The sequence below is a fragment of the Phoca vitulina genome, unplaced genomic scaffold (assembly GCF_004348235.1).
Source record: "Phoca vitulina isolate PV1807 unplaced genomic scaffold, GSC_HSeal_1.0 scaffold1, whole genome shotgun sequence".
Lineage (NCBI taxonomy): Eukaryota > Metazoa > Chordata > Mammalia > Carnivora > Phocidae > Phoca > Phoca vitulina.
This window is the reverse complement of record NW_022589704.1, coordinates 43,631,103-43,659,073: the sequence shown is the minus strand read 5'-3', so window position 1 is coordinate 43,659,073 and position 27,971 is coordinate 43,631,103. Positions and strand designations below refer to the sequence as shown.

General features: G+C 41.0%; 2 protein-coding genes across 13 annotated transcripts in view; one reads left to right on the top strand and one right to left on the bottom strand.

Moving 5' to 3' along the window:
* The window catches only part of HIBCH (3-hydroxyisobutyryl-CoA hydrolase), a 182,610-nt gene that overhangs the window by 121,427 nt on the left and 33,212 nt on the right, over positions 1-27,971 (bottom strand). For 3 of the 9 annotated variants that reach the window (XR_004299749.1, XM_032406100.1, XM_032406101.1), the window contains exon 1: positions 828-3,862. The exons of 2 other annotated variants lie outside the window; for them this stretch is intronic. Coding sequence is in view for 3 of the 7 variants with exons in the window: in XM_032406100.1 (XP_032261991.1) it covers positions 828-1,027 (200 nt within the window). In the remaining 4 variants the exon portion in view is untranslated. Of the gene's footprint in view, positions 1-827; positions 3,863-16,000; positions 16,201-25,538; positions 25,640-27,971 lie in introns of those variants that run through there. 4 more of the 9 variants (XM_032406129.1, XM_032406139.1, XM_032406122.1 and 1 more) reach the window with 3 other exon arrangements.
* On the top strand, positions 724-26,230 carry INPP1 (inositol polyphosphate-1-phosphatase). 4 transcript variants are annotated; one of them, XM_032406162.1, is made up of 6 exons: positions 724-806; positions 16,156-16,418; positions 18,755-18,815; positions 21,189-21,389; positions 23,404-23,578; positions 25,569-26,230. In XM_032406162.1, exons 2-6 carry the CDS (start codon positions 16,215-16,217, stop codon positions 26,134-26,136), a joined length of 1,209 nt encoding a protein of 402 aa, XP_032262053.1. In that variant the 5' UTR covers positions 724-806; positions 16,156-16,214; the 3' UTR covers positions 26,137-26,230. The 4 variants fall into 4 exon arrangements, with proteins under 4 accessions (XP_032262053.1, XP_032262040.1, XP_032262048.1 ...); XM_032406149.1 differs by lacking the exon at positions 724-806 and adding an exon at positions 837-919; XM_032406157.1 differs by lacking the exon at positions 724-806 and adding an exon at positions 844-923.

Sequence of the window (27,971 nt, the reverse complement as noted above, 5' to 3'; positions counted from 1 at the left end):
TTTCAAAACTTGGACTCCTCCCCCCGATTCCAAACCATTTTTAAGGTATACTGAATGCCACAGTTTAAAGGGCTGAAGAGAGAGAAGTTCCCTACCCATGATGTGCTTCTGTCAAGGTGCCCTAGGCCCACACCTTATAAGGCAAGCGCCCAGGAGACACTGCTGTGGTTTGAACAACCAGCACACTTGACATTTCTATCAGAATAATGGGACCTGAATGCCACGGGCAGGAAGTCTTATCTTCCCAGCTGCCGACCGGTCTGCCAAACCCTTAATCTCCAAAGAAGTGGACGGGAAAATGGAGGAGGAAGATTTTACAAGCGAATTCGTGGGCGGCTACAAAGAAAGAACAGAAACAGTGGATGAGGTGACCCGGGAGCCCTTTGCTTCCTAGCACCCCCAGCCTGAATCATCACGCTCCATTTGTGACGTCGCAGAGGCCTGGCCCCGGCGGGCGTGGGATGCCCTCGCCCGCCCCGGGAGCCTCGAGGCGTCACCGCGTTGCCACGCCGCGGTCCCCGGGGAGCCGAGGGGGCGGCGGCCCCGCGGATGCTGAGGTCTGCGAGCCACCGCCAAGCCAGGCAGCGAACGCGACGGTCGGCTTCGACTCCCCCTCGGGCGGCCTCCGCCGAGCTCCCGACCCCTCGCCGTCGCGCTAAGCCCGCGGCCAGACGCCCACAGCCCCTCCGCTCGCCTCCGCGCCGGCCACCTCCGCCGCCGCCGCATTTTCCTCCTCCTCCTCCCCCGCCTCTTCCGTTTCTGGAGGGAAAGGCTGCAGCCTCCTTCGCTCCGCATCCCCGGCTTAGGTAATACATTCTCCTTCTTACGTGCCCCTCGCGTCCCGCCGCTGCTTCCCTACTCCTCGGATCTGGGTCTCCGGGCTGGGCGACCGGCACGCGCCCCATCGCCCCTGCGGAAGGTAGGTGAGTAAAATCGGGGCCGGGAGGCTCCGTGCTTCTGCGCCCCGGCCTGTGACGAGCTCTGCCCGCGGCGGCCAGGCGGCCACCCGGCCCGGCCCGCCCCGCATCGCTGCTGCAGCCAGCCGGGCCGAGGAGCTCGCGAATCCCGCGGCTCCCCCCGCCCGGCAGAAATGACCCGAAAGAAACAGAGGGTGGGAAGAAAGGTTAGCAAACAACTTTGTTTAAAAAAAAAAAAAATCGATCATTATTAGCATTTTTAGGTCGAAGAAGCTGACAGTTGTCGAGAGCTGTGGCCCAGGTTCAACAGGTAGATGGCGTAGCTGTCAAGCGCCCCTTGGTTTTGCTTCGGGAGATGCTTCTAACTGTCCGTAGCTGGCTGCCGCTAGTGACCTACTAGATGAGAGTAAAATAAACATGATGGGACTATATTTAGAAAAGTCTTTAGTTCCTTGCTTTTAATTCTCTGCATTTTGAAGGGCGGCTTTGTGAGATGTGCATTCATAGTTGGTGTGGCCAGGATAGTAGGTGGGAAAAATTTTAACAGGGCTTTGGCCAAATCAGGAACGCTGTTAGACACAAAGAGCATGAAAAAAAAAAAAAATCCCTAGATTATTTAGTCCATCCATGAAGAATACATGTAAACAACTAAGGTGTATATTTTGGAGATTCCCAGTTCTAAAGCTAATTTTAAGGCTTTGAATAAGCATTAAGTTTGCCCACTGTGTGAATCGAATTCACTTCAAAAGAACAGTGCCTTAAGGCTATATGGACGGACCACTTAAGTGGATCCCACGTGTTGAATAAAACATTTTGGGGGGCCCTTTTCCTGTGATTCCTAACTTTGAAACCAAACAAGTTGATAAGGATCAGCCCTCTCAGCCCTATAATAGTCTAATGATGAAAATAATCCACTGAATTACTATTGACTGATGAATTAGCTAAGTAACCTCATTTTTAACTTTAAAAATAGGGAATATAAAGAAAAAAACATAAAGGCAATGGAAGAGTTCATTTTTCAACACCTATTTGTTTGAATTCTTATTTAGAAGCCACTTTGTTTTTAAGCTTTTGTGGATTTTTCTACTACTCTTGAAGTTAGTTCTTGGTCATAAAGAGGATTACATAAGATGCATAAGTTACACTTTTTGCATAGAATAAGATACCATTTCTTTTCATGCTTTTGGACTAAATCACCACGTGCTTGGAGATTGCAGCCTGGACCTGCCATTTGATGTGAAATATCTCATTACAGATTTAAATTATAACTATACTTGTGGTAGTCCTGGAAAAAAAAATGTCTTCTTTGGACATACAAGGACTGTCAAATGAATATTATAAAATTTCTCATTATATATGTATCTCTTCTTTGATTTCTGTCTCTGATAACAATTAGGAAATGTCTTATTCTACTTTGTCTTGTAGATAAATTGTGTAAAAGATAATTATGTTATATAAAGTGATTAATAAAAAGTGTTTTCTTCATTTATTAAAGGTGAGGATGATATATATGAGAACTTTTTCTGGATGTGTGTCCTTCATAAATATCCTTGTTAAAGTATTTTGAATCTTGTAATGAAGCTAATAAAACTATGTACATTGATGTTTTCGTTTGGTTTAGAGTTTAGAAACAAAGCAGAGTTGATAGCATTTTGCTTCCCATCTCTTGTGATTAGCGTAGTAGTGTTTCCCAAATTTGCTTAATTTAAAAAATTACTTCAGGTGGTGGACACATCGGGGAGGGGGCCACAAAAGTGGTTTAAAAAGATTCCCATGTTGCAGCCTGGGACTTCCTGAATCAGAATCTCTAAGGTTAGGAGATGATACTTCAAATAGGTCAAAATGATAAAATTTTTTTAAAAGGCAAGGTTGGGAAGCACAGATGGGAAATAACTGTTGCTGGAATGAATAGCTGATATAACCTCTTCTCATTCCTGGACATAAAATGTTCTTAACTGGAAGCTATGGTTTTACTAATATAATGATGTCACCCATTTAGGAAATCTGAAACTTTTATATCCTTTTGTAGTCAAGCCTCCTGGTGATTGAACCTAGCAAACATTTTTGCATGTTTAGTCTTTTTTATGTGGTATGCAATGTTAATTCAAGTCCTCTAATGTTATAAGAACCTCTTATTAATGGGCTATAATGCAGATTTCTGTGACTAGTAAACCACAGCAAAATACTGTGCTTGATCGTTTCTCATTCATATAACAGATTTATTTTCTACCCCTTTTGTTCTCCTAACTAGAGAAGACAAGCATGCAAATTTTAATAACTTATTTATAGCTTTTATTAAAATGACCTAACCCCATCCAAAAAAAGAAAAAAAATGCTTTCCTTGGGCATAAAATATGGTCAATTATATATAAGAATAAATTAGCAAAATAGAATATTAAACATCTATAAAAGAATTTGTTAAGATGAACTACCACAATGGAAAAGGTCAGAGTTTTCTTTCCTTTTCTTCTCTCTCCATTCCTTTTCTTTACTTCTTTTGAGGGGTGAAGAGGGTTGTTTGCTGGCTTGTTTTTATTTTTAATCAACTAAATATTTAAAATCTCCTAACTTAATTATCCAAGTTTAAGTTACTGTAAGTATTTGCTAACTATATCAATAGATACTTGTCCTTTTCTTTACAGAGTGATGATGGTAGATTTCCCAAAATGCTAATGAGAGTTATAATTAATAACAAAAGAGTTAAATTCAAATGAGCAAAGGAAACCGGTCTTTTAATATTGCTTAAGGAGAACTTAATTTAGTTACAGTGATGTCATAATTTTTCAGTATCAGTTGCTTTTTAAATAGGATCTGATCTTCCAAATTCTAGAGCACTTATTTTTTTTTCTGGGAGTCTGTAAGAATCACATATAATCACATATAATCCCAATTTGATCTGGGAATAACAGGTCTGTTTTAAAAATATGGCTGATGGTTGGGGTGCCTGGGTGGCTCAGATGGTTGAGCGTCTGCCTTCGGCTCAGGTCATGATCTCCAGGTCCTGGGATCAAGTCCCATGGCTAGCTCCCAGCTCAGTGGGGAGCCTGCTTCTCCCTCTCCCTCTGCCTCTCCTCCTGCTTGTGCTCTCTCTCTCTCAAAGGAATAAATAAAATCTTTTAAAAAAAAATTGGCTGATGGTAAGCATCATTAATAGCAAAGAATGGGGGAGATAGAAATAAAAAATCAGATCGAGAAGGTAAATATTACCCAGCTTAGACAGTTATCCATGGTGCAGGATTAGCAAGAATGCAAGAGAATTTAGTAGATTTACATATTGGCTCTAACAAAACATTTATGTCTTTTTACTATTTTGAACTTTTCAAGTAAAAGGACTATATTATCTTATTAGTTTGTGTTCCTTTAAAGGTAAATGTTACGTTCAATATTGGGTATTGATTTATTCAACACTAGTAAATATCTGTTAAAAATCAACTTTTGCCTCTACAAAGTAGAAGTAGAATGACAGGAGGTATCCTGCTAAACCCAGTCTGCAAAAAAATGATACATAATGTGATCTAAGACCTTTGCTTTCCTACTATAATATTCAGAAAATGTATTTTGGTCGTGTTATTTTTATCATTACAGTAAAAAAAAAAAATAATAGCCATCTTCCAAAAAATCTGTAAAGAACTCCTCTGAATCACATTTTCTAACAGTTATAATCTGAAAACTTGTAAAATGAGTAATCCCTTACAGATGAATTTGGGTGGAAGAAAATCCTTTTAAACATGTTTATCTCCATTGGAATGAATATCAATCAATTAACCAACAGAACTCCCACTGTGTGTCATGAGGAGATGGAAAAAAAATGTGTATCCTGCTCTCAAGGAATTTATAGTCTATTAGAGAATAATGATGGCCAAGGGCTGGCTTAGATGGGGGCCTTAGGCCCTCATAATGTTCATTAGCCCCTCCCCCCACACCCAAACTACTGCATATGAACATACAATCTAAGTATTAAAACCCAGTGTGATTCCTGTAAAAAATCAACTTCAAGACAAATAGCTTGTGCCCTTCTTTCAACCTACTTTTTCATGCCCTTCCCCCAACCTCATTTTTTCCATTCAATCAACAAATATTTATTATGCCCTCATTAAGTAGATGATAAATATCAACAGTTTTTAAAATGTGCATTTTTGGGACACCTGGGTGGCTCAATCGGTTAAGCGTCTGCCTTCAGCTCAGGTCATGATCCCAGGGTCCTGGGTTCAAGCCCTGCTTCAGGCTCCCTGCTCAGTGGGGAATCCGCTTCTCCCTCTCCCTCTGCCCTTCCCCCACCCCAGCTCATGCTCTCTCTGCTTTCTCTTGCACGCACATGCACGCTCTCTGAAATAAAATTTTAAAAAATAAAATGTGCATTTTTCAAACCTATAATTTAATTTTTTACTCTTTAAAAATTGTAGTAAAATACATATAACATAAAATTTACTATTTTAACCATTTTCAAGTGTATAATTCACGAGCATTAAGTACATTCCCTTTGCTATGCAACCATCACCACTATCCATCTCCAGAACTTATTCCTCATCTCAAACTGATACTCTGGATCCATTAAACAATAACTCCCCACTCTCCTCTCCCTCCAACCTCACTAACCACCATTCTACTTTCTGTCTCTACAGATTTGACTACTCTGGGTACCTCACATAAGTGGAATCATACAATAATTGTTCTTTTGAGTCTGGCTTATTTCACCTAGCATAATGTTTCCAAGGTTCACCTGCATTGTAGAATGGACCAGAATTTCATTCCTTTTTAAGGCTGGATAATATTCCCCAACCTCTTTTATTTGGAAAATAAATATAAAAAACAGGGACGTTTTGAACTAGAACAGACCATAGAAATCATCTCCTTCAAGCTCTATGTCCCTCCTTTCCTTCCTTTTTTATGTTTACAAAAATAAGGAACACAAGTCCCTTGTTGGGGGACTTGGAAAACCTGGTTGGTTCAAGGCAAAGTAGAGCTCAAGAACCAGCTCTCTTATGGCCTAAACAAGCTCTTTCTACCAGGAAGCCCAGGCAGACAATAAAAGGCAAGTGTTAAATGGATTGGTGTCAAAAGTAAGTGTTGCAGATGTTCAGAAAAAAAGATAAAATGATTGAAAAATGTTACCTTTGAAAGGAAACATTGAAACAGATTTGAAGAGTAGTAAGCCTAGATTCTGATAAACAATTATCACAACTATAAATTATATACTACTGGAAAAGATTCTTTATACAAGCCATACATCTTGTGTCTTTTCTTTCTGCCTTAATTATATATTACATTTGTATTCTTAAAAATATGTATTCTTTCCTACAGTTAAGAGAGTTACACCAAATCTGCTTCTATTTTTCATTTTCTGTGGGATTTCAGGCTACATTTGTGACACCACGTTTGTTCTAAACACATCCTTGACCATATATATAAAAGCTTAAACATATAGTTGAAATGCAGCAGAAAGAAAACTATCCAAGTGAATGAAGTTTCTATTTAGTGAAAATATTCCTAACTATGGAGAAAAGGCTAAAAAAGGGTCACTATCAAATTTAAAAGTATTTCTGAATGGAATACTTTTTCATAGTTTTCAAATGAATTCTGGGGAATCTTTGAATGGATACTTTATGCAAGTATCATGCTAATGTGGAATACTAATTAGGTAGATCAACTTGCATGGGGTTTTTTTTCCCAGCATTTAATTTTTGTTACAAAGAAGGCAATGTTAAGTTGACCCTTTAGCTGACCAAGGCCCATCATTCTTGATTGCAGTAGCTACAGGATTCCCTGTTCTGCTTCTAAGTAACCAATGAGACACAGAGCTGACTGGTGCACCTCCTGTTTCCCTAAATTGTCAGATAAAAATCAGCTGAGTGATGTTTTCTGTCCTCAGTCTAGATCTCCTGAATCAATATATCCAGGGGAAAAGTCTAAATATCTATATTCTTAACAAGTGTCCCAGTTAGTTCTTGATCTTCCTAATTTGGAAAACACTGCTTCAGCACAAGATCCCACTTATAAGCTACCAGAACATTGGAGACAGAGGACATTTTTGTGATCTGTTGCTTTAAGCAGCATCAGTGAGCAAAAACATGGACTACTGTGGTCCAGCAGCAGCCTTGACAGCTACGGTGAGGCCGACTGATCGGCTTAGAAGTAGCATGTATGTCAACGCCAGCTGAAGGTTAGGAAGGAGGGAGGGAGAAATGTGAAGGTTACATAGATGGGTTTACATATCCCATACTTAACGTCTTTTCTAACAAAACCAAATTAAACTTACTATTTTGGTCTTTTAATCAACTAAATTAATCTTGTCAAGGTAGGTCGCCTCTAGATGACAAAGCATAACCTCAGATTCTGACGTGGCACAAAATGTGGTTCAGTTGCTAGTCATCCAGATACAGCTTTGGTTCATTTTTGTAAATGAATACAGAATACATGTAGACTTTTATATAAATAAATATGGGCCCACATACCTAATGGCCCTGGGTAATGCTAGTAAAATCCAAGTATAATAAACAATGTTACGAGGATGAATTCTGTGTTTACAAAGCTAAGAGGAAGTTCATCAGCCAACATTTATTGAACACCTCTCAAGTATATGCTAAGAGTTTTAAGAAACCACACACTAAGAGTTTTAAAAAACCACATACACCTTTAAATCTCCTGCCAGACAGAGCACAGAGAAGCAAACCAATGTACAAGTGTTGGCGACTTGGGATAGAGATCTGGCCTGCCTCTCTGCTCCCACGGCCCAGGTGCACAAGATGAAGGAAAGTCGGGAATGGTTCCCGGAGGAGCCGACTGTTGAACGGACTGTCGTCTGTCTGTCTCTGTCTCTCTCCACACACACATACTTTCAAAAATACTTCTTATCAAATTAGAAATACAGAAAAGTATGCAGGTTCTAAGTGCACAGCTTGATGAATTTACACAAAGTCAGCCTTCTCAGGCAACTATCACTCAGATCCAGAATTACCAGTGCCTAAAAGCCCCTTCCTATCCCCCCATCAATAATTCCTCCTTCTTCTCCAAGGGGAACCGCCATTGTGACTTCTAACATCATAAGTTAGTTTTGCCTATTTTCAAACTTCAAATAAATTCAGTTGCACAGTATGTATTTATTTTGTGGCTGACTTCTTTCACGCAACTGTTTGTTTCTGTGAGATGCATCTACATTGTTGCCTGTAGCAGTAATTCATTAATTCATTCTCACTGCTGTATAGCATTATCTTATGTGAATGTGCCACAGGTTATTCCATCTTCTTATTGATGATTGCATTATTTCTAGTGTTAGGTCATTACAAATTATGCTACTCATAAATATTCTTGTGCATGTCTTTTAATATATACACGCATGAATTTCGGTTGAGTATATGTCTACAAGGAAAATGGTTATGCTTATATTCAACAACTTCCGAATAATTTCCAACATTGGCTTTACCAATTTCATTCACACCGCAGTGTAGGAGTCTCATTGCTTCACATCCTCACCAAAACTTGAGATTTTTAGTCTTCACATTTGAGCTGGATATGCAGTGGGATCCTGTTGTGATTTTAAGTTGCATTTTCCCGATTACCGACGAGGTAGAGTATCTTTTCATATGTTTGTTGGCCATCTGAATATCCTCTTTTATAAAGTTATCTGTTCAAGTTTCTTGCCCATGAACTCATTATGAGAAGGCAAGTTAAACATCAGGCATAGAAGGCAGGTGGACGGGCATCATCACCCAGAGGGAATAGCATTTACGAATTAAGAATCTGTCCAGAGCAAAGGAGTAAATGGACAGATAGTGGGAAATCAATTATTAAATGCTAAACTTAGAACCTACGAATCGATGACAGCAATATCATACATATCAAAGTAAAATAACACCAAAAGAGTACAGACGGTCCCATTCTGTACTACTTAATGGATTCTGAGAAATGTTTGACAGTCGAATACCTGAAGGTTGAACATGGCTTATCCACTGGAAAGATAATTTAGTTTCCAGAGAGCTTAAAGGTGGAATTTAAATACCTAGTAATGCTTATGATACAGGTCCCTTCCGGCCTAGGTAACCAGATGGGCAGATGAAAGATCCACAGTGGTCTCAGGAGAGGCTATTTTTAGCAAGTTGCATGTTAGCCCTCTCTGGTTGCTCCAGCTGAGCCGATGGAGACCCCCGACATAGTTTGTGTGAGCCCACTTCTGTCCCCTTTCCTTTCAGCCAGGGCAGCTGCCACTCTTTACACTAGTACCTAAAGCAGCGCTGAGTACGGAGCAGGAACTGGAGGGGGGCGAAGTCTGTTTCCCCTACAACAGCAATGTGCGCTAAATGGAACCTTGGCCAGCCGCTCGGCACGTGCCCACCTAGGGAGACTCCTGGACATCTGCACCCCCCTGAAAGAGGCCACCACAAACACCTTCTTGTAAACACCCGGGTATCCCCTGGAAGTCTGGCCTCCCCCCGCCCCCCAATGGCAATACCTGTCAGGCAGGGCCCCCACACAATAGCTTCAAACCGTCCACCTTCAGAGGACCAGTGAAAAATGGAATTCAGGATATGAATGGTGGGGGTGGGGTGGAGTCACTGGATACTGGGCAAAGATGTAGGCTCTGTACAAGGCGTGGATTATCTGCAGGAAGAAATGAATGTCCACGGAAATGCTCTGACCTACTTGCTTATTCATGAGAGAGCAGTTCTGTTTTCTTGAGGGCCTTTATCCATGTGGTCACACTTCTGTCACTGTGAACAGCAAAAGGGCATGGCCAGCTTCTGGTACAGCCAGGCTCTTCGCAAAAGAATGGACACACTTGGCCCTCGAATGCCCACAAAATATCCTGACAAAATGTGCCCCCCTGACATTATGATGATCCTGCCAAGCCACCCGTAGACTGTCTACCATGACGCCAGAGTAGTCGTGCAGCCTCCAGGAACCAAGTTTCAGCCAGACGCCCAGAAACCGAAGCAATCAGATCTGGCCCACATACAGGAACCTTATTCTGAGTCACTCAGAGAATTACAAGTAGTTCCCAGCCTTTGGGGTTTAATGGACTAGTAAATTTTCAGAAAAGATTTTGGTGACCCATATAAAGTTGCCAGCCTCTTATTTTCTCAAGTAAGGACACGTGACTGTGGTTCCTGGGAGGTTGTGTTTAAAAGCCACAGCTGTCATTTGTGATCCACTATATGCAAAGCTGTGGGCTGGGTACTTTTCCAGAAATATCTCACTTGATCTTCACAATGTTCTGGCAATTTAAGTATTATACTCATATTGCAAATGAGGAGAGAGGCTCAGATAGGGTAAGGAAATTACCTGATGCCACACAGCTAGTTAATGGCCAAGCAAGGCTCTGAGCCCAGGTTTGTCTCCAAAAGCCGATGTCTTTCCCACTATACTATTTATCACATCTGAAATATGTGCATATTATTCAAATGTGATTTGTTTTTTAGATTTTATTTATTTGAGAGAGAGCACAAGCTGGGGGGAGAGGGAGAGGGAGGAAGGAGAAGCAGACTTCCTGCTGAGCAAGGAGCCCGATGTGGGGCTCTGTCCCAGGACCCTGAGATCATGACCTGAGCCGAAGGCAGACGCTTAACTGACTGAACCACCCAGGCGCCCCTCAAATGTGATTTTTAAAACACTGGTGTTTTGATGAAATGACAGAATGGTTAGGAATTAAAATTGAGTTTTGTCTGTGTAGAGAGATTTAGGCTTCCAGGAAAAGTCTTAAGAGCATTTTTTACCAACTTCAATTTATTCAACATTTCTCCAACTGGAGATGAAAAACCCCACAAAAGCTAAAGAGACTATTTCTATCTGACATTGTGATACACTTATGTTAACATACATTTGGTCTGAGATGGTGAGGAATGTAACTACTTTAAACCTGATCAGGGATACCTGGGTGGCTCAGTTGGTTAAGCATCTGCCTTTAGTTCAGGTCATGGATCGAGTCCCACACTGGGCTCCTTGCTCAGCAGGGAGTCTGCTTCTCCCTCTGCCTGCCACTCCCACTGCTTCTGTGCTCTCTCTCTTTTTCTGAAAAATAAATAAAATCTTTAAAATAAACACTGGGGTGGGTTTGTGCTATGGTGAGCGCTGTGAATTGTGTAAAAGACCTGAATCACAGACCTGTACCTCTGAAACAAATAATACATTATATGTTAAAAAAAAAAAAAAGATAGTAGGAAGGGAAAAATGAAGGGGGGGAATCGGAGGGGGAGACGAACCATGAGAGACTATGGACTCTGAGAAACAAACTGAGGATTCTAGAGGGGAGGGGGTGGGGGGATGGGTTAGCCTGGTGATGGGTGTTAAGGAGGGCACATTCTGCATGGAGCGCTGGGTGTTATACGCAAACAATGAATCATGGAACACTACATCAAAAACTAATGATGTAATGTATGGTGATTAACATAACATAATAAAAAAAAGAGAGAGATAAAATAAACCTGTTCTGATCAAATATGCCTTGAAATAGGTTGTCACAAAGTAAGGCTTATGAGAGGTTATTTCAGTGTTCACTACATCATTAATGATTTGGCTATTAAAATGAATGGCTCCTAGTAGAAAAGACTGACTCACAGAATTAAATTTATTGACCATATAAATGAAGACAACCCTACTCCATTTCTGTTTGGCCAGAAAACAAAAGACAAAGGGATAGATTTTGTTGACATTTGCTAAGATTATCAAGGTCTCTCTTTCAGGAGAGGTGTTAGGGGATAAGTTGTAGCCCCCCCCAAATTTGTATGTTGAAGCCCTAATCCCTAGTACCTCATAATGTGACTGTATTTGGAGACAGGGCCTTCAAAAGGTGATTAAGTTTAGTGAGGTCATATAGGTGAGCCCTAATCTAATCTGTGTCTTTATAAAAAAGAGAGGGAGACACCAGGGATGCTCATGCACAGAGGAAAGGCTATATGAGGACACAGCAAAGGGGTGGCCATCTGCACGTCACGGAGAGAGGCTTCCGGAGAAACCAAACCTGCTGACACCTTGCTCTAGGAACTTCAGAACTGTGAGAAAAATAATTTCTGTTGTTTAAACCACCCAGTTTGTGGTATTTTGTTATGGCAGCCCTAGCAAACTAATACAAGAGGAATTAGATATTTGGCATGAGCTAAGCCCTTCCCCCTGATGCCAAGGCAGCCAGTTAAGAGAGACATCAGTAGAATATGATGGATGAGATTTTATCATCCAGCAAAGATGGTTTACATTGAGGATCAGCTGGGAAAAAGGATTTTCTAAGAGTAGAAAGGAAGTCAAATGTCAGATAGTGATTTTTTTTTATTTTTTTTTAAGACTTTATTTGTCAGAGAGAGAGAAGAGAGAGAGAGCAAGCACAAGCAGGGGGAGCTGCAGGCAGAGGGAGAGGGAGAAGCAGGCTTCCTGCCGAGCAGGGAGCCCGATGTAGGACTCGATCCCAGGACCCTGGGATCATGACCTGAGCCGAAGGTGTAAACGCTTAACCGACTGAGCCACCCAGGCGTCCCTCAGATAGTGATTTTAATAGTTAAACTAGTGACTGCTATCAGCTAGGTGTGTTTCTTTACTTTTTTGCTACATAGTGTACCTTTTAATAATAATATGCTTATGATTATTTACCCAATAATTACTCCTCCCCTGAGTTAACAGCTAAGAATTTATGGAAGAATTTATGGAAGAATTTTATTGGCTAGAGTGAGGGCATCTGCCAGTTTCCTGGGACTTGAATCTTGTCCCAGCCACTTCCTAGCTGTGTGATTTTGGGCAAACTACTTAAATGTCCCATGCCTTGGTTTCTTCATCTGTAAAACAGAGATAATAGTACCTTCCTCATAAGGTTGTGTGAGAAGTAAATGAGTAATATATATAAAGTGCTTAGAAGGATCCCTGGCATACAGTAAGCACTGAACACGTTAGCTATTATTTTAACTGGGGCCTCTTTCCGCACATGGATAACGGGTAGCAGAACCATTGGGCCTCCACGGTTCTACCAAGGTATTTGCCAGCAGGTGCCAGCCCCCATGGACTTGCCAGCGTGGTGTCGAAGAAGAATAAGCGGGCCTGAAGAACAGCAGCTATTAAATCTCAGTGTTTAGCATCATCTAGGAGGCTTACAAAATGCAGATTCCTGGGCCCTGTCCCCAGAGATTCTGATTCACCAAGTTGGGACAAAGCCCAGGAATCTGTCTCTTTAGTGGGCACCTTGGTTAATTCTGATACAAGTGGTTCTCAGATCCATTATTAAGAAATACTAATCAAAAACAACTTCTTCTGTATTCTAAGCTATTAAGTTATTGTAAATGTCATAACTTACTAATCACGAGTCCATAATACAGTTCATTTAAAATATTTGAAATGTTTAAATAAAACTAACTTAGGTAAAAAATGAATATGTAAACTTGCTTTTAAAAAATCATCTGAAAGTGGGGCGCCTGGGTGGCTCAGTCAGTTAAGCGTCCGGCTCTTGATTTTGGGTCAGGTTGTGATCTCAGGGTCATGATCTCAGGGTCCTGAGATCAAGCCCTGCGTTGGGCTCTGCACTCAGCATGGAGTCTCCTTGAGATTCTCTCTCTCCCTCTCCACCTCTGGGCACACTCTCCCTCTTTTTCTCTCTCTAAAATAAACAAATCTTTTTAAAAAAATCATCTGAAAAATAGTTTCTGCAAGTGTTACTAAGAGTTATGGATAAACCTGAAGAAATTTAGCATCGAATGCAGACCTCAGTTTCTCCACAGATAATTTGTTACTCCATTTGAATCATTCCAGGTGAGGATAAATTGCCCAGCGCTCCCCTCAGGGTTATGGTTTTAATGAACTGAGTTGAGGACAGATGGGGAGAGATATATGAAAGCAGCTTGTTCGGGAGAAGCAGGGAGAATGGTGGTTAGGTTCATCTGGAGGAAATGTTTCATTCAGCCAGAAAGTAGCAGGTTAGTTGTACGAATTAATCAGAAAGTTCTGCATGTAGATAATGATATCTGTGAGAGACTTTTTTAGGGAGCCAGGACCCTGAAGAAAGGCAAATAGTGCTGGGCCCTCTAGGATGGCTGGAGAAAGCTTAATCCCAAGTTGAAACTGGTCATTCAACCTGGAGCTTGACAAAATATGATAGTGCTTCCCAGGGTCAGAATAAAGAGTGATTAAGGTTGGACTCTAGGATAACTTTGGAACTGAAAAACCTGATTATTGTGTTATGATGAGTTCCTAAAATCTGTACGCCTGTTAGCTGCAGGACTGAAGTTTGTAGCTCATACTTCTTTCCTACTGGTCAAGTTGCTGTGCCCAAGTTGTGGGAGGATGGTCATTATTGAGGAAATAGAGGTGAAGTTCAAAGGGGAGAAACTTGGGATCCCTGGGGCAGCTATGCAGAAACTTAGAGCTTTCTGTGTGAGGGAAGGGGGAGTGTTGGTTCCTGGAGTTTGTAGCCTCCGTGAGGAGCTCACCTGAGTGTTCTGAGGGCATCATGGGGAAAGTTTCTTGGTTATACAACAGTGCAGTGGTATAGTGTTTCTTTAAAAAAAAAAAAAAAAAGGTTTAACAAAGTTGAGGAAAATAGACAATACTGATACTGTTTATCTAGAAAGCTTTCAAATTAGACCCCTTGAAATCTTCATGCTGCTTTTCAGATAAGCTATTTGGATACTATTGGTTCACCAGATTATTTTCTCTTCACTTATAATCACTTAGAACATTTACTAAGAAACCAAAATTATCTAAGTTACTGAATTTATACTCTTGGGGCGTATGTATTCCAAGATATGTATGTATCCGTGTGTGTATACATTTTATGTGTATTACTTATAATTTATGTTTATAACTTCTAATTTATAGCATACAGGTGCCATTATTTCTTTTTGCTACTGTAAATAATATTAATCCTTCTTTTGAAGAAATATTTTAACCCAACTCTGACTTTTTTTTTTAAACACAAATCAAGGCAAAATGGAATTACTGGTTAAAGGCAGTGACATTTCTAGGGATCTTGATACATTTTTTTCCTCAGACACCCTCTAGAAGCCCACTTGTTTGCATGCCTAAGAGCAGAGTATCAGCACCCACTTCGCTGACAGGTGCAAGAATGAACGCTAACTTACGACAGCCTTGTCTACCTAATAGTAAAGGGGGATGTCTCGTTTTTATTCACTGTCCTTTTCTTACCGTTGAGGTTGGATATATTTTCTCATGGTGGTTGACCTGTAATCTTAAGAAAATAGCATTTTTTGGGCAAACTTAAGACAAAGCAACTATGACCATCACAATTAACTCCATTGCACTGGCATCTCTGTTATATGAATTCTCAGCCTCCTAGCGTCCATTAAGGGAATTTTTTTTTTTTTTTTTAAAGGAGAGTGTTGATTATGAGAATAGAGAGCCTGGGCTTGTGTGTAGGACTGACTCAGAGCCCTGCCGTTTAGTCTTGTGTAACCCTGAAGAAGTTACCCAATCTCTCCAGGCTTTGGTTTCCTTGACTGAAAACAAGGCTGACAGCCCTCACAGTAATTCTCACAATGACATTGCATGTTAAGCCTGTTGAAACTTTCAGTCAAATGTAGCTACTACCGAAAAATGAGAAACGTCTCTCTCCTAATTACCCAATAGCTTTGTCAAGGTATGACAGCATACCTCTTAGAAGCCAGAACTTTTAAAGTCCCAACAAGCTGCATGTTTTATTCTTTAAACTTTTGCAGCAGCACAGAGAGTGGGACTTTTTTCTTTCCCCATTAAAAAAAAAGGTGGCTGGGAGATAGGTTGGCTGCTAGCCCAAGAGTGGCCTCAGAGTCTTACAGGACACAGCAGTACTTGCTGGTATGGTGCCTAGTACTTTAGACAGTTGGCCCCAAACTGATAGGATAAATCCTCTTGCACTTCTCTCTTCTTCCCCAATATGGTGAAAGAAAGCGCTCCTTCAAGTGCCACTAAGCCTGTGTGATCATTCTAAGGTCATTCCAAGACTTGGGCTTTCCTTTTAACATTGTGCTTGTATCTACCTGCCTGTCATTCTAGGGATTTCTGACGTAGATTCTCAAAGACTTTCTTTCACTGAGATTTCAGTTCTTTGCATAATGGGCTTTTGAGACTAAATGTATTTTTTTGAAGCATTTAAAAAATAAGTTTCAAATTTTAGATCCTACCTGGTCTTCCCCACTGAGGATGTGACTCCAACATGCACGGGCTATTCAGCCCTGCTGACCAGGTTGACCTCTGGATGGGCTGTCTAATAGTGCCAGATGTACCCTGACATCATTCCCCGAACCGCTTTCTCTTTCACATTCTTGTACTTTTCCAGCTGACGGCCCAGAGGGTGGGTGCCAATTCCACCAGCAGCTGCAACTGGAAGGTTCAGAAATGTCAGCTATCCTCCGGGAGCTGCTCTGTGTGTCTGAGAAAGCTGCCAACATTGCCCGGGCATGCAGGCAGCAGGAAGCCCTCTTCCAGCTGTTGATCGAAGAAAAGAAAGAGGGAGAAAAGAACAAGAAGTTTGCAGTTGACTTCAAGACGCTGGCTGATGTACTCGTACAGGAAGTTATAAAACAGAATATGGAGAACAAGGTAAGAAAGGTCACAGCCAAGGTAATTGCAAAATACTTGCCTTGTGGGTTTTCCCCAGTAGAATAGCATGCCTTTTCCTTTTCCCTCCCCACCTCAGAATACTGGCACCTAGGATTCTAATAAATAACCTGGGTTCCCCCCCCCCGCCTTGTTTTGACTACAAAATTACTAAAATGTTCACTGCAGAAAAAATTAAAAATACAGAAAAGCAAATATGGAAAAAAAATCACAGTTCTGACAGCTGAAGAGAAACATTTGGATATGGAGCTTTTATTTATTAATGAGTTTCTTTTTAATAAATAATACCTGTTCTCCAGAAAATAAGCAAAAATAAGAATCCTTAATCCTACCACTAGAGAAAACCACAGCTATGTTTTACTAAATATTGTAAGGACATTGTGTATTTGTGTGCATGGCACATAGAATTTATCTCAGTAGAAATGAGAACATACTGTTTTATTGATTTGTTTTTTTAACTTGACATATCCTGTCCCACCTTTTGATGTAATCTTTTATCTAATGGTTGCCTCAGTTTTGGGCTGGTACAGTCCTGAAGACTGAAAATCCCCTTTTATTCTAATAGAAAATCATTGTTTATAACTAACAATGATTGTGATTCTAGGTATCTTAAACTGGCTGGGAAAAGAAACTACTCATAAGTAGTAATAACATAATGTAAGACCAGCAGATATTTATGAGCCCTTACTGTGTGTCAGGCACTTCTAAGGCTTTAAATATATTAAATTATTTAACAATTATAATAATTTTATGAGGTAAGAATTATTATTCCAATGTAATGGATGAGAAAAGGGAAGCACAGAGAGGTTAAGTAACTTGCCCAAGGTTGCACAGCAAGTGAATGGCAGGGCTGGCTTTTGAACACACGCTGACTGGCTCCAGAGTTTGTGTTCTTTGCAATACTATGTTGCCTTTATATTATAATCTAATAATAACACATTTTTTTAAGATTCGGGAGGATAGAATTTTATGACAGAAAGCACTACAAAATATTGAAATAGTTTCTATTGAAATTCTCAAAATATTGGGAATCAAATGGAATCATTTAAGTGAATTCTTGACCACAGGCAGAAAGAGCATAAATGGCCCCTTGAAATCTCTACAAACTCTGCTTTTTCATGCCCTGTAGTATCCGGCTCCAATAAATGAAATAAATTTATTTTATTTATCAAGGTAGTTGAGTACGAGGGATGGTTGAGCAATTGAATTAGAAATGTGTCAATATTAACTTGTATTAGTTAATATTTGCCCCAAAGCATTGTAACAAGTTCAGCACTTGTTCATTCGTAAAGTATATGATAGGACTTATGAACAAAGAAATGATATTGACTTTTGGCTAGATAAGATGTCTTTGTTTCATGACGCTTACATCCTGTAAGCTCAGAAGCCAGTCTTGAAGCAGGCTTGGGACATGGAGCTGCAGCCCTTGGTGAATGGGCTCATGGGCAGCCCCTGTTGACTTGCACTGTCCTTCAGAAGAGGAAAAAACAAGTGGTTGTGGGCAGTATTAAAATTATTGGCCATCTGCAAATGACTGAGTTCAAATAGTTGAAGCATTTCCTTGCTTTTGTTCCCTGAGAACATCACGCATATCATAATTCAGCACATAGCTTGAGAAAAATTATCTTTACTACAGAGAGGATCAGAAGCAAAATGTATCTGAAAGCTTCCTGGTCATACAGAGATGAGAGAAGATTCTTACTTAGCTCCACTTTTTTTTTTCATTCTACATTGATGTGTTAATTATCAGTCAATAAAATATTTCCTTTTTTTTTTGCTATGTTGCCTTCCTTGCAGGAAGTCCAATGATACCTTCAACAGGTGCAGGAAACACCTGAAAATGAAAGCAAACTCTAATGTTATCCTCTAAACTTAATTAGTAGTCATCTTAGCTTCTTGGGCAATGCTGTTAACTCACATAAGCTACTAGGGTGCTATTGAAGAGCAACAGTTAAAATATCTCCTTTGTAAATATTCTAGTTCTATGGCCCTTAGATGGAAAGATAAAGTTTCTAAAGTACTGCAAACTCAACAGAACATAAGGAAAGCAGACTTCTACCATGATTTGAACTTCCTAGAGGGGCAGAGGAGCAGGAGAATGTTAGAAAACTAAGTACTGAACAAAGCTGGCTTCACTTTTTATACTGGGATTGATTTCTGGAATTGTAAATTTCTGAATTTCAGATCTAGTTGTGCTATTTAATTTGAAGCACAAAATGAAAATATCAGAATTGAACATGTATGTGGAATTTGGGTTTTGTTTTTGTTTTGTCTTTGTTTTGTTTTTTGGTTTCTTTGTCATACTCTGAATCATTCAGTTTCCAGGCTTGGGAAAAAAAATTTTGGGAGAAGAATCGAATGAGTTTACTAATGATTTGGGTAAGTATAAGAATTTGAATGTATTTTTGTAACTTAATCATCATATGGTATTCTAACGTTCAACAACGTCATGAAATAAATGAATATTTGGAAGCCTTTCATGTAAATAACATATTTGAATGTTAAGCTTCATTCAGTATCTCAGAATATCATGCCATTTAAGTTAGAGGTGGTATCTTGGAATTATTTAGCAAGTCCATATGTATTCTTTTAGCTATAAGTCTGTAGCACTTAAGATAATATAGGACAATCTTTGGGGAAGTTGCGTGGTCCTTTGAGAATCTAACGGAAGTTACAGATGCACGTTACACAGTTGTATGGACAATTTTAGGTCCAAGTTTTAAGCCCATTCATAGACCTCCTGGGGAGTCCATAGACCTTGCCTGAGAAGAGAGAGGCCCCATCTCTGAAATACTGTGTGTTCTTGAGCAACGAAAACTTGTTCACCTCATCAGTTCTCTGGTCTCAGAACCTCTGTAAAAGGAGCTGAATTAAATAAAAGGTTCCTTTTAGTACCACATTTTAAGTCTTCTTTAATAGTTTCCTGTGGGCCAGATTCTCCATTGATGTACCTCCACATTTCCCGGATGGTAGAGAAAAATATCAAAATTTCTGATCCTTTACAGTGAAACAAATTATTTTAAGTTTGTCTGGGTGTTTTGTTTGTTTAATGGTAGAAGATTAAAATAGTGAACTTTATCATTGATCATGTGACCAGTAGTGAAACATCCAGAGGCACAGCTGCAAAGGAAAAAAACTAATTTCTGGATTAATGCTGGAAGATTGTCTCCTTCATGGGCTATGTATTACAATGCAATTAGTTCTATGACACTCAGGGAAATGTCATTTAAACTTAAGGATAAAAAACACCTGTGACTAACTAATAACTCCTATGCTTGAAATCCTGTGTCTGGCTACCTCAAAAACAGTTATTTTAATATTTCATTTATCTAGAATTATAGGGGCAAAAAGACATTCCACGAGCATGTTCCTGAGAACCGAAGGGGAGAATGAAGTTAGCATGCCTGGGGGGGGGGGGCGCGGGCAGAGAAGTGTGGAGCATGGCATGGAGGAGGTGAGTGCAGGCAGGAGCAGAACATGAAGTTTGCAGAAAGAGTTTGCATTTTCCTCCAAGTATGATGGGAATTCACTGGAGAATTTTAAGCACAGGAATGATGTGAGATGATTTGCTCCTTGGATTGATCCCATGACTTTTCCTGAGCCCAGTGTTGGTGCTTGGTTAAATGGCAGCGATTAGCCTTATTATTCCCTAACTTCAACAGTTTAATTTGAATTTAACTTCACTAAATGCAATGGAATGTTTCTTGCTGATTCAATCAGATTGTGATCTATTACAATCTATCATTGTAATAGATTCATACTGTGCTTCCCAAACTTTAATGATCACGGGAATCACCTGGGGATCTTTAGCACTCAGCTGTGGGATGGAGCCTGAAGTTCTGAATGTCTAACAAGCTCTCAGGTGATGATGCAGATCCTGGCCAGGGTAGCTAGGAGTACTTGTCTCTGTACCTCAAAACCCCCAAAGTGCCATGTCTTCTGCTTGTTATAAGTCTATATTCACCACTGCTGTCACTTTTTGTTGCTATTAATTTGCCTATTTTTGCCAGCCTCTTTCCTCACTTTTGTTGGGAGCTGGAAACAAGGTTAGTCTAAGAAGCATGTTTAAGGTGATGGTTGGAGCGCCCACATTTGGTAACTTGTGGTGTCACTGGGAGAAGGAGCTTTGCTTTCCAGTGGGGTTCAGAGAAGAGAGCTGTTTCTGTGTATGTCATGTCATGTCACGTCACGTCACACAGTTTACCACATGTGAAGATTAGTTATACTCATCTTATAGTACTTTACTGAGCAGAAACACTTTTTAGTTAAAAGCAGTATCCTAGAGGGAGATAGAAGCACTTCTGTGTGCTGGTAAGACCTCTCTTCTTTTCAGTAACATATTCAAACATTAACAGGTTGACCTATGTATATTAAGAGGCAAAAGGCAAAAAAACATAAATATCATCAAAGACTCAGGGTTCAGGGGTTCTTAACTGGTTCACGAGCCCCCTTAGACTGGATACAGAATTGTGTGCATTTGCCCACGTGGACATTTTTCTGGGAAGACATTTCTTTGATGCTGGGAATCCATCCCTCACTTCATATTAGGTATATCCGTGACTCCTGGGCAGCTGGGACCTTGTGAAGCCCCCTGGGTGATTCTGGCAGTCAGCCAGGTTAGGAACCACGCATATGAACATGCTGCCCTCACCTAATCTTAAGTGCACGGCTTCTGCTCCTCCCCGCCCTTCTGTTGTTTTTCTTCCCGGAAACTCTTGAGATGTAATGGCTTTTAGTTTGTCTTTATCCTAGGGGAGAAGATTATCCTGAGACTGTGTCCGACCGAGGAAGAAACAGTAGAGCTCCTTAGCAAAGTCCTGAGTGGGAACAAGTTGGCGTCCGAAGCATTAGCCAAGGTTGTTCATCAGGATGTCACCTTTACTGACCCAGCTCTGGATTCGGTAGAGATCAACATTCCACAGGACATTTTGGGAATTTGGGTGGATCCCATAGGTAAGTAGAGGAGAGTGTTTGCTTTTATTGGTTCTTATTAGTAATCGCTTGGTCGGGGGAGGTTTGGAAGAATAAAAATTGAGCATGTAGTTGAATTCTCCTAGAAATCTTTAACATTTTAAGGTTGTAAAATGAATAATGAAGGTTGAGGTACATGTGTGATGATGTGTTGTTATAGCTACATGTATATTTGTAACATTTCTAGAACAGATATGTATTTGTGTGCATCTGTGTGTGTGTGTGTGTGTGTGTGTGTACACACACATGCATATATATAAAGCTTGAATTAACTCATCTTTGAAAGAGTTCGGGGGCCAGACTGGTAAAGAAAACAGAATAAGGAAGTGATAGTAGCTATAACTAATTGAACACACCTGCCATTTAAAGAACACTCAGCCCCAGCAGATTGTTGCCACATAGGAGTACAGTCCAGATCATCAAGGTTTTAAAGAGAAACGAAAATCCAGGTTTTTAAGTGACACCTCCCAATTTTTAACCACTGACTACTAATTCAATTAAGCAAATAGTCAAAACCACTGTATAGATCAAGCAAAACACAGCTGAATGGGACTCACTCGCAGTCAGTTTGTGAGCCTTGTGTAAATCTTATCTATTATTTTTTTGGTCATGGTTGTGGTAGAACCCTAATCGAAGCTCTGAATTTTAAAAAAGTGTAGGTCTATTTCAATGATGCTATTAATACAATGCCCTGGCTGTTGATTTGCGGAGTCCCTCCCTTTTTTCGTGCCTACTTGCCTGGCATATTCCACCCAACCCAACTGGGACCATTCCCAGGCAAATGCCCCCATCCTCCCATCTTGCAAGCATACTAGTATAACATTATCAAAATGCCTTTAATCATTAGGGAATTACAGAACATTCATTCAATGGATTACATATGCAGACTAAGAATCTTTCCCAAAATCTTTTATCACTTCATGGTAAATTAGCATTAGCTGAGGTTTTGAGGGACAGGGATCTCCTATTTCTTGGTTCTATTCTGAGTTGACTCTGTTAGCCAGCTATGGGGACTTTCTGCCCCACACCCCCTTAGCCGGCTGTGAACTCACCAGATGTTGGCAGTCGGCTACTGGCATATAGGTCTCTTAAGGGGAAACCTGGTTCCTTGGCTTTTTTTCACAGGAGCACCATAAGTTTCTTCCTTTTGTGCCACCATCATGGTCTCTTTCCTTCTTCTACTTTGAGGGACCAAAAAAAAAGTTAATTCCAACCCCGAGAGCCTTCTGGAAGGAGATTTTCCCATCCATCCCTCCATATTATACTTGCCCTCTGATTAGTAAGAGCTCTAAAGAATCCCACCAGTTATCCTGAGTCATTAGCTTTTAAATGCTTTTGACATGCAATGAATATCTGAGTGCTTATCGTATGCAAGGTGCTATGCTAGATGCCATAGGAACTATAAACGCGTCGTCCCCCCTCAAGAGTTCCCATAGAGTTGGGGAAAATGGAACACAGTCATCCTAAAAATAAAGTACAAGAGATCAAATAACAATTCCATACCAGTGGCACCCAAAGGTAAAACTTGATTGATCGCTCTCTTAGTCTGTTCAGGCTGCTGTAGCCAAATACCGTGGACTAGGTAGCTTAGAAACAACAGAAACTTCTTTCTCCAAGTTCTGAAGGCTGGGAAGTCCAAGATCAAGGTGCTGGCAGGGTAAGATGAGGGCCCTCTTCCCGCTTCGTAGCTGGCCACTTCTCACCATGTCCTTGCATAGCACAAGGGACGAAGGATGTCTCTGGAGCCTCTTTCATAAAGCCCTAATTGCATTAATGAGGGTTCCACCCTCATGACTTAGGTGCCTCCCAAAGGCCTCACTGACTAATAGCATCCCCTTTGGGGAGTTAGAATTTGGGGAGGACACATTCAGACCATAGCAGTTACCAGATTAGTAGAAGACAGAAATGACACAGGGCAGAGTTTATAGATGTTTCCGTCATTATCTTTTAAATAATCACTGCCTGAATCCAAACAAATTTGCTTCTTTTTTTTCAGATTCCACTTATCAGTATATAAGAGGTTCTGCTGACATTAAATCCAACCAAGGAATCTTCCCTAGCGGACTTCAGTGTGTCACCATTTTAATTGGTGTCTATGACCTACACACAGGGGTGCCCCTAATGGGAGTCATCAACCAACCTTTTGTATCACAAGACCTAAACACCCTCAGGTAAAAGGGGAACATTTCCGGTATATTGTGGTTTGGGGAATTCACCACCTCAGCTTTGCTTATTGTCGAGATGATCACTTGACATGACGTTATCGTGACTTGATACACTGAGGTGCTCCTACTAAAGTCTGCAGGTTTGAATTAAAATTCTTTCTCTTTTCAGTCTCGGGTTAAATATAATTTTAGTGGGGGCTAGGTGCATGCAGACAGAAACTTTTAAAAGAAAGTCTATCTTGGAGAAATCCTAGTTTTGCATTTGGAAGGTATCAGTCCCGTTCCCTGTTTTCTAGAATCCATTCAAAAGCAGACTGGGAGAACAGTGGTAACACTGTCTTCTACTACATTCGGAACAGGGTAGGTGCTATCAATACAGCCACGTCAAACATTCATGCAATTTTAGAAAATTTTCAAAACAAATATGAGTAAGTGTGCAGTGAAAAGATGAGTAGAGGGGCGCCTGGGTGGCTCAGTTGGTTAAGCGACTGCCTTCGGCTCGGGTCATGATCCTGGAGTCCCAGGATCGAGTCCCGCATCGGGCTCCCTGCTCGGCAGGGAGTCTGCTTCTCCCTCTGACCCTCCTCCCTCTCATGCTCTCTGTCTCTCATTCTCTCTCTCTCAAATAAATAAATAAAATCTTTAAAAAAAAAAAAAAAAAAAAAAGAAAAGAAAAGATGAGTAGATATGGCCAGGACTGGACCCTGACTATGGGGTACTCTCCCTATAAATACTGCCTCTCCCCCCACCTTGCATGGCCTCCAGCACAGAGCATGGAGGTGGCCAGGCTGCCCACTGCCTCTGCCCCAGGGCCTGTACTTGGGTTGACTCCAGCGCATGGCAGAGTCCAGGTGGAAGCCAGCAGCTTTTCTCCTGTGGCTCCAGTTTTGAAACAGGCCCTATTCTTCCATGTCTATATGACTACACATTTTTATTGAACTTTGAGTTGCTTCCCACAACGAAGATTTGTTCTTTAATGAACATAAACGACACCTCTGCAATTTTGACATTTTTTTTTTCCTCTACCCTGCCTTCTTTCAAACTGAAAAATGTGTCTGTTATCTTTAAAGGGTTATTAAGAAATTAAAAAGAACTGGGACTGGATGCAGACATAATCGTGGCCTAGGAACGACTGGCAAAGTAGTCAGTGGTGCCGATTGCGGAGTGAGGCTTCCTGGCTTACATGCAGATGCCAACACTGACTACCACACAGTGAGATTCTCTAAGGCCCCGTTCTCCCCTCTGTAAAGAGAGTAACGACCCAACACGACAGAATAAGTTAAACATGGAGAAATAAGTGTTTGGTGTTGTTGTGGCCACAAATAATGAGTCCATCTTTCTTGGTGTTAAAGCCAAAGTGGAGCTAGTGAATAAGAGAATGAGAAGGGGTCACCAAATGAAGAAAAACTGGTAAGGATGGTCAAAGATTCGCAGGTTGAAAAGAGAGATGGTTTATCTGTTCATTTTTTTCCCTTTTTGGTGTTAAATGCCAAAAGTGGCAAATGAAATTCTGCTGTGTTCCTGGAGGCCAGAAATCCCAGAGATATTTTCACATTGTCCTAGATCACATCTAAAACCCACAGCAGGGGCGCCTGTGTGGCTCAGTTGATTAAGCATCTGCCTTCGGCTAAGGTCATGATCTTGGGCACCTGGGATCAACCCCACCCCCCTTCCACCGGGCTCCCTGCTCAGCGGGGAGTCTGCTTCTCCCTCTCTCTCTGCCCCTCCCCCCTGCTCTCGCTTGCTCTCTCAAATAAATAAATAAAATCTTAAAAAAAAAACAAACAAACCCAGCATTCCTAATCTGCAGCAACCCGGCACCTGCAAGCATAACAGTAACTTTTACAAACGAATGAGCTGCTTGCTATTTCTAGGCTTCAGGGCATCGAGACTCACTGCATTATATATTTTCATATCATTAAGTTGGAAAACAACATGAGTAATAAAAACAAACGTGATAGCCTACCTCCCCGAACTGAAAAGCTCTCTTCCGCAGGTGGAAAGGACAGTGCTACTGGGGCCTTTCTTACTTGGGGACCAACATCCATTCACTTCAGCTTCCCGACTCTGAAAGAAAGAGCAGGGACACACGGAGCCACGTGACTGAAGACACCAACTCTGAGGCGGAATGCTCCCACAGGTTTTCAGCTGTCATTAGTACAAGTGAAAAGGACACTGTCAAAGCCGCTTTGTCACGTGTATGTGGCGAGCGCATGTTCCCGGCAGCTGGGGCTGGTTACAAGAGCCTCTGTGTTGTCCAAGGCCTTGTTGACATTTACATCTTCTCAGAGGATACCACGTTCAAGTGGGACTCTTGTGCTGCTCATGCCATACTCAGGGCCCTGGGTGGGGGAATGGCAGATTTAAGACAATGCCTGCAAAGAAGTTCCGAAACGGCGCTTGACTGGCCACAGTTGCTGTACCACGTGGAAAACGAAGGTGCGGCTGGCGTGGATCGGTGGGCCAACAAGGGAGGACTGATTGCATACAGATCAAGGAAGCAGCTGGAGACATTCCTGAGCCTCCTCATCCCAAACCTCGCGCCTGGGGATACACGCACATAGACGAACTCCGTCCTCGTGTGCTTGTTCAACACCCAACTGTGAAACAATTCCCCACATCTCTTATCTTTTGAAGATAGCTTTGTCCTATTGATGGTCAACATTCTCCTTCCTCTTCTGAGGAGCATTTTTCCATTATGTGTTCTTAAGAATGTTAATTTCAATAAATGAATGATATTTGTGCAGCAGTTAAACAGATGTGTGAAATTCTTAATAGTGGATATTGTGCTATTAGTGTTGCTTGAAACACTCCAATAAAATATTGAAGAGGAAAAATTCCTGCTCAGTTAGTAACACTCCTCTAAGCATCTAAGTCATAAGTAAAATGTCACTGAAATATTAGGGAGCGCACAAGAAAAAGCTGTGCTTGGGTTTTGTTTCCTGTCCTGAAGGGATAATCTGCAGCTTTAGCCTTTGGCAGAACACTTAGAACTATGAATTTGATGCATAACTTAGCCAAGTTCATGTACTTTGAACAGTATTCTTATGTTCCTTAAAAGAAAGCCTGGAGCACTGTGTGTCCCCTCCTTCTCTCTCTCTCACAGTCTGACTTTCACATGGGTGCTCTCTCTCTCTCACACACACACACTCTAATATTCTCTAATTCTCTAATATCGTCACAGACATACTCCATTTCTATCTATGGCAGAAGGGGATAAAGAGGTTTCTGCAATTCTTTCAATTTTTACACTTCAAAAACCAGGGGTAGAGCTAAATATAGAGTCCTTGTGTCTACTAGAATCCCAAATTGAATGTCCTCTGAGGTGAACGTGGACCTCTTTTCCTATACTCTTTAGCAGCCTTGGTAAGGACCCAGTCCCCCATCTGGAAGGATCCAGCTCTCAGCTCTGATTTCTTTCTGCCTTGCGCCCTCTGGGGGCCAAAGGATATTTCTGCAGCATCTTCTATTTTTCTATAATTACAAACGAATGAAAATGACAAACTCTTTTTCATAGTATTGTGTTGCGTACAGCAGATTCAATAATTTCATTATTGGCAATCGAGTTATCGCACTTAAAGCCATCGTTGTATTTTGTGATGGACTGTTGCCTCTCAAACTATATATTCTTACCACTTACAGTGTCATCTTAACGACTGATTTTAAATAAAAGTGAGTTCGTTCTTCACAAACCACATTAAAAACGAAAGCCCAGAAAATAGTCCTGCTCCCTGAAATGTGCCAGAAAGGAGAAATAGAATATGGTTCAAGGAAAAGCATTTATATTGGCCAAAAGACACATGAAAAAGTGCTCAACATCACTCGGCATCAGGGAAATACAAATCAAAACCTCAATGAGATACCACCTCACACCAGTCAGAATGGCTAAAATTAACCGCTTAGGAAATGACAGATGTTGGCGAGGATGCAGAGGAAGGGGAACTCTCCTACACTGTTGGTGGGAATGCAAGCTGGTGCAGCCACTCTGGAAAACAGTATGGAGGTTCCTCAAAAAGTTGAAAATAGAGCTACCCTACGACCCAGCAATTGCACTACTGGGTATTTACCCCAAAGATACAAATGTAGTGATCTGAAGGGGTACGTGAAACCCAATGTTTATAGCAGCAATGTCCACAATAGCCAAACTGTGGAAAGAGCCAAGATGTCCATCGACAGATGAATGGATAAAGAGGAAATGGTGTATATATATATAGAATGGAATATTATGCAGCCATCAAAAAAATGAAATCTTGCCATTTGCAATGATGTGGATGGAACTAGAGGTTATTATGCTAAGTGAAATAAGTCAATCAGAGAAAGACAAGTATCATATGACCTCACTGATATGAGGAATTCTTAATCTCAGGAAACAAACTGAGGGTTGCTGGAGTGGTGGGGG

What these genes read in the sequence shown, in the direction of transcription:
- INPP1 (XM_032406162.1), top strand. Translation starts at nt 16,215, where the DNA reads ATGTCAGCTATCCTCCGGGAGCTGCTCTGTGTGTCTGAGAAAGCTGCC. An exon ending in TGAGTTTACTAATGATTTGG is followed by an intron (nt 18,816 to 21,188) that starts GTAAGTATAAGA and finishes TCTTTATCCTAG; the next exon opens with GGGAGAAGATTATCCTGAGA. An exon ending in CAAGACCTAAACACCCTCAG is followed by an intron (nt 23,579 to 25,568) that starts GTAAAAGGGGAA and finishes TCTCTTCCGCAG; the next exon opens with GTGGAAAGGACAGTGCTACT.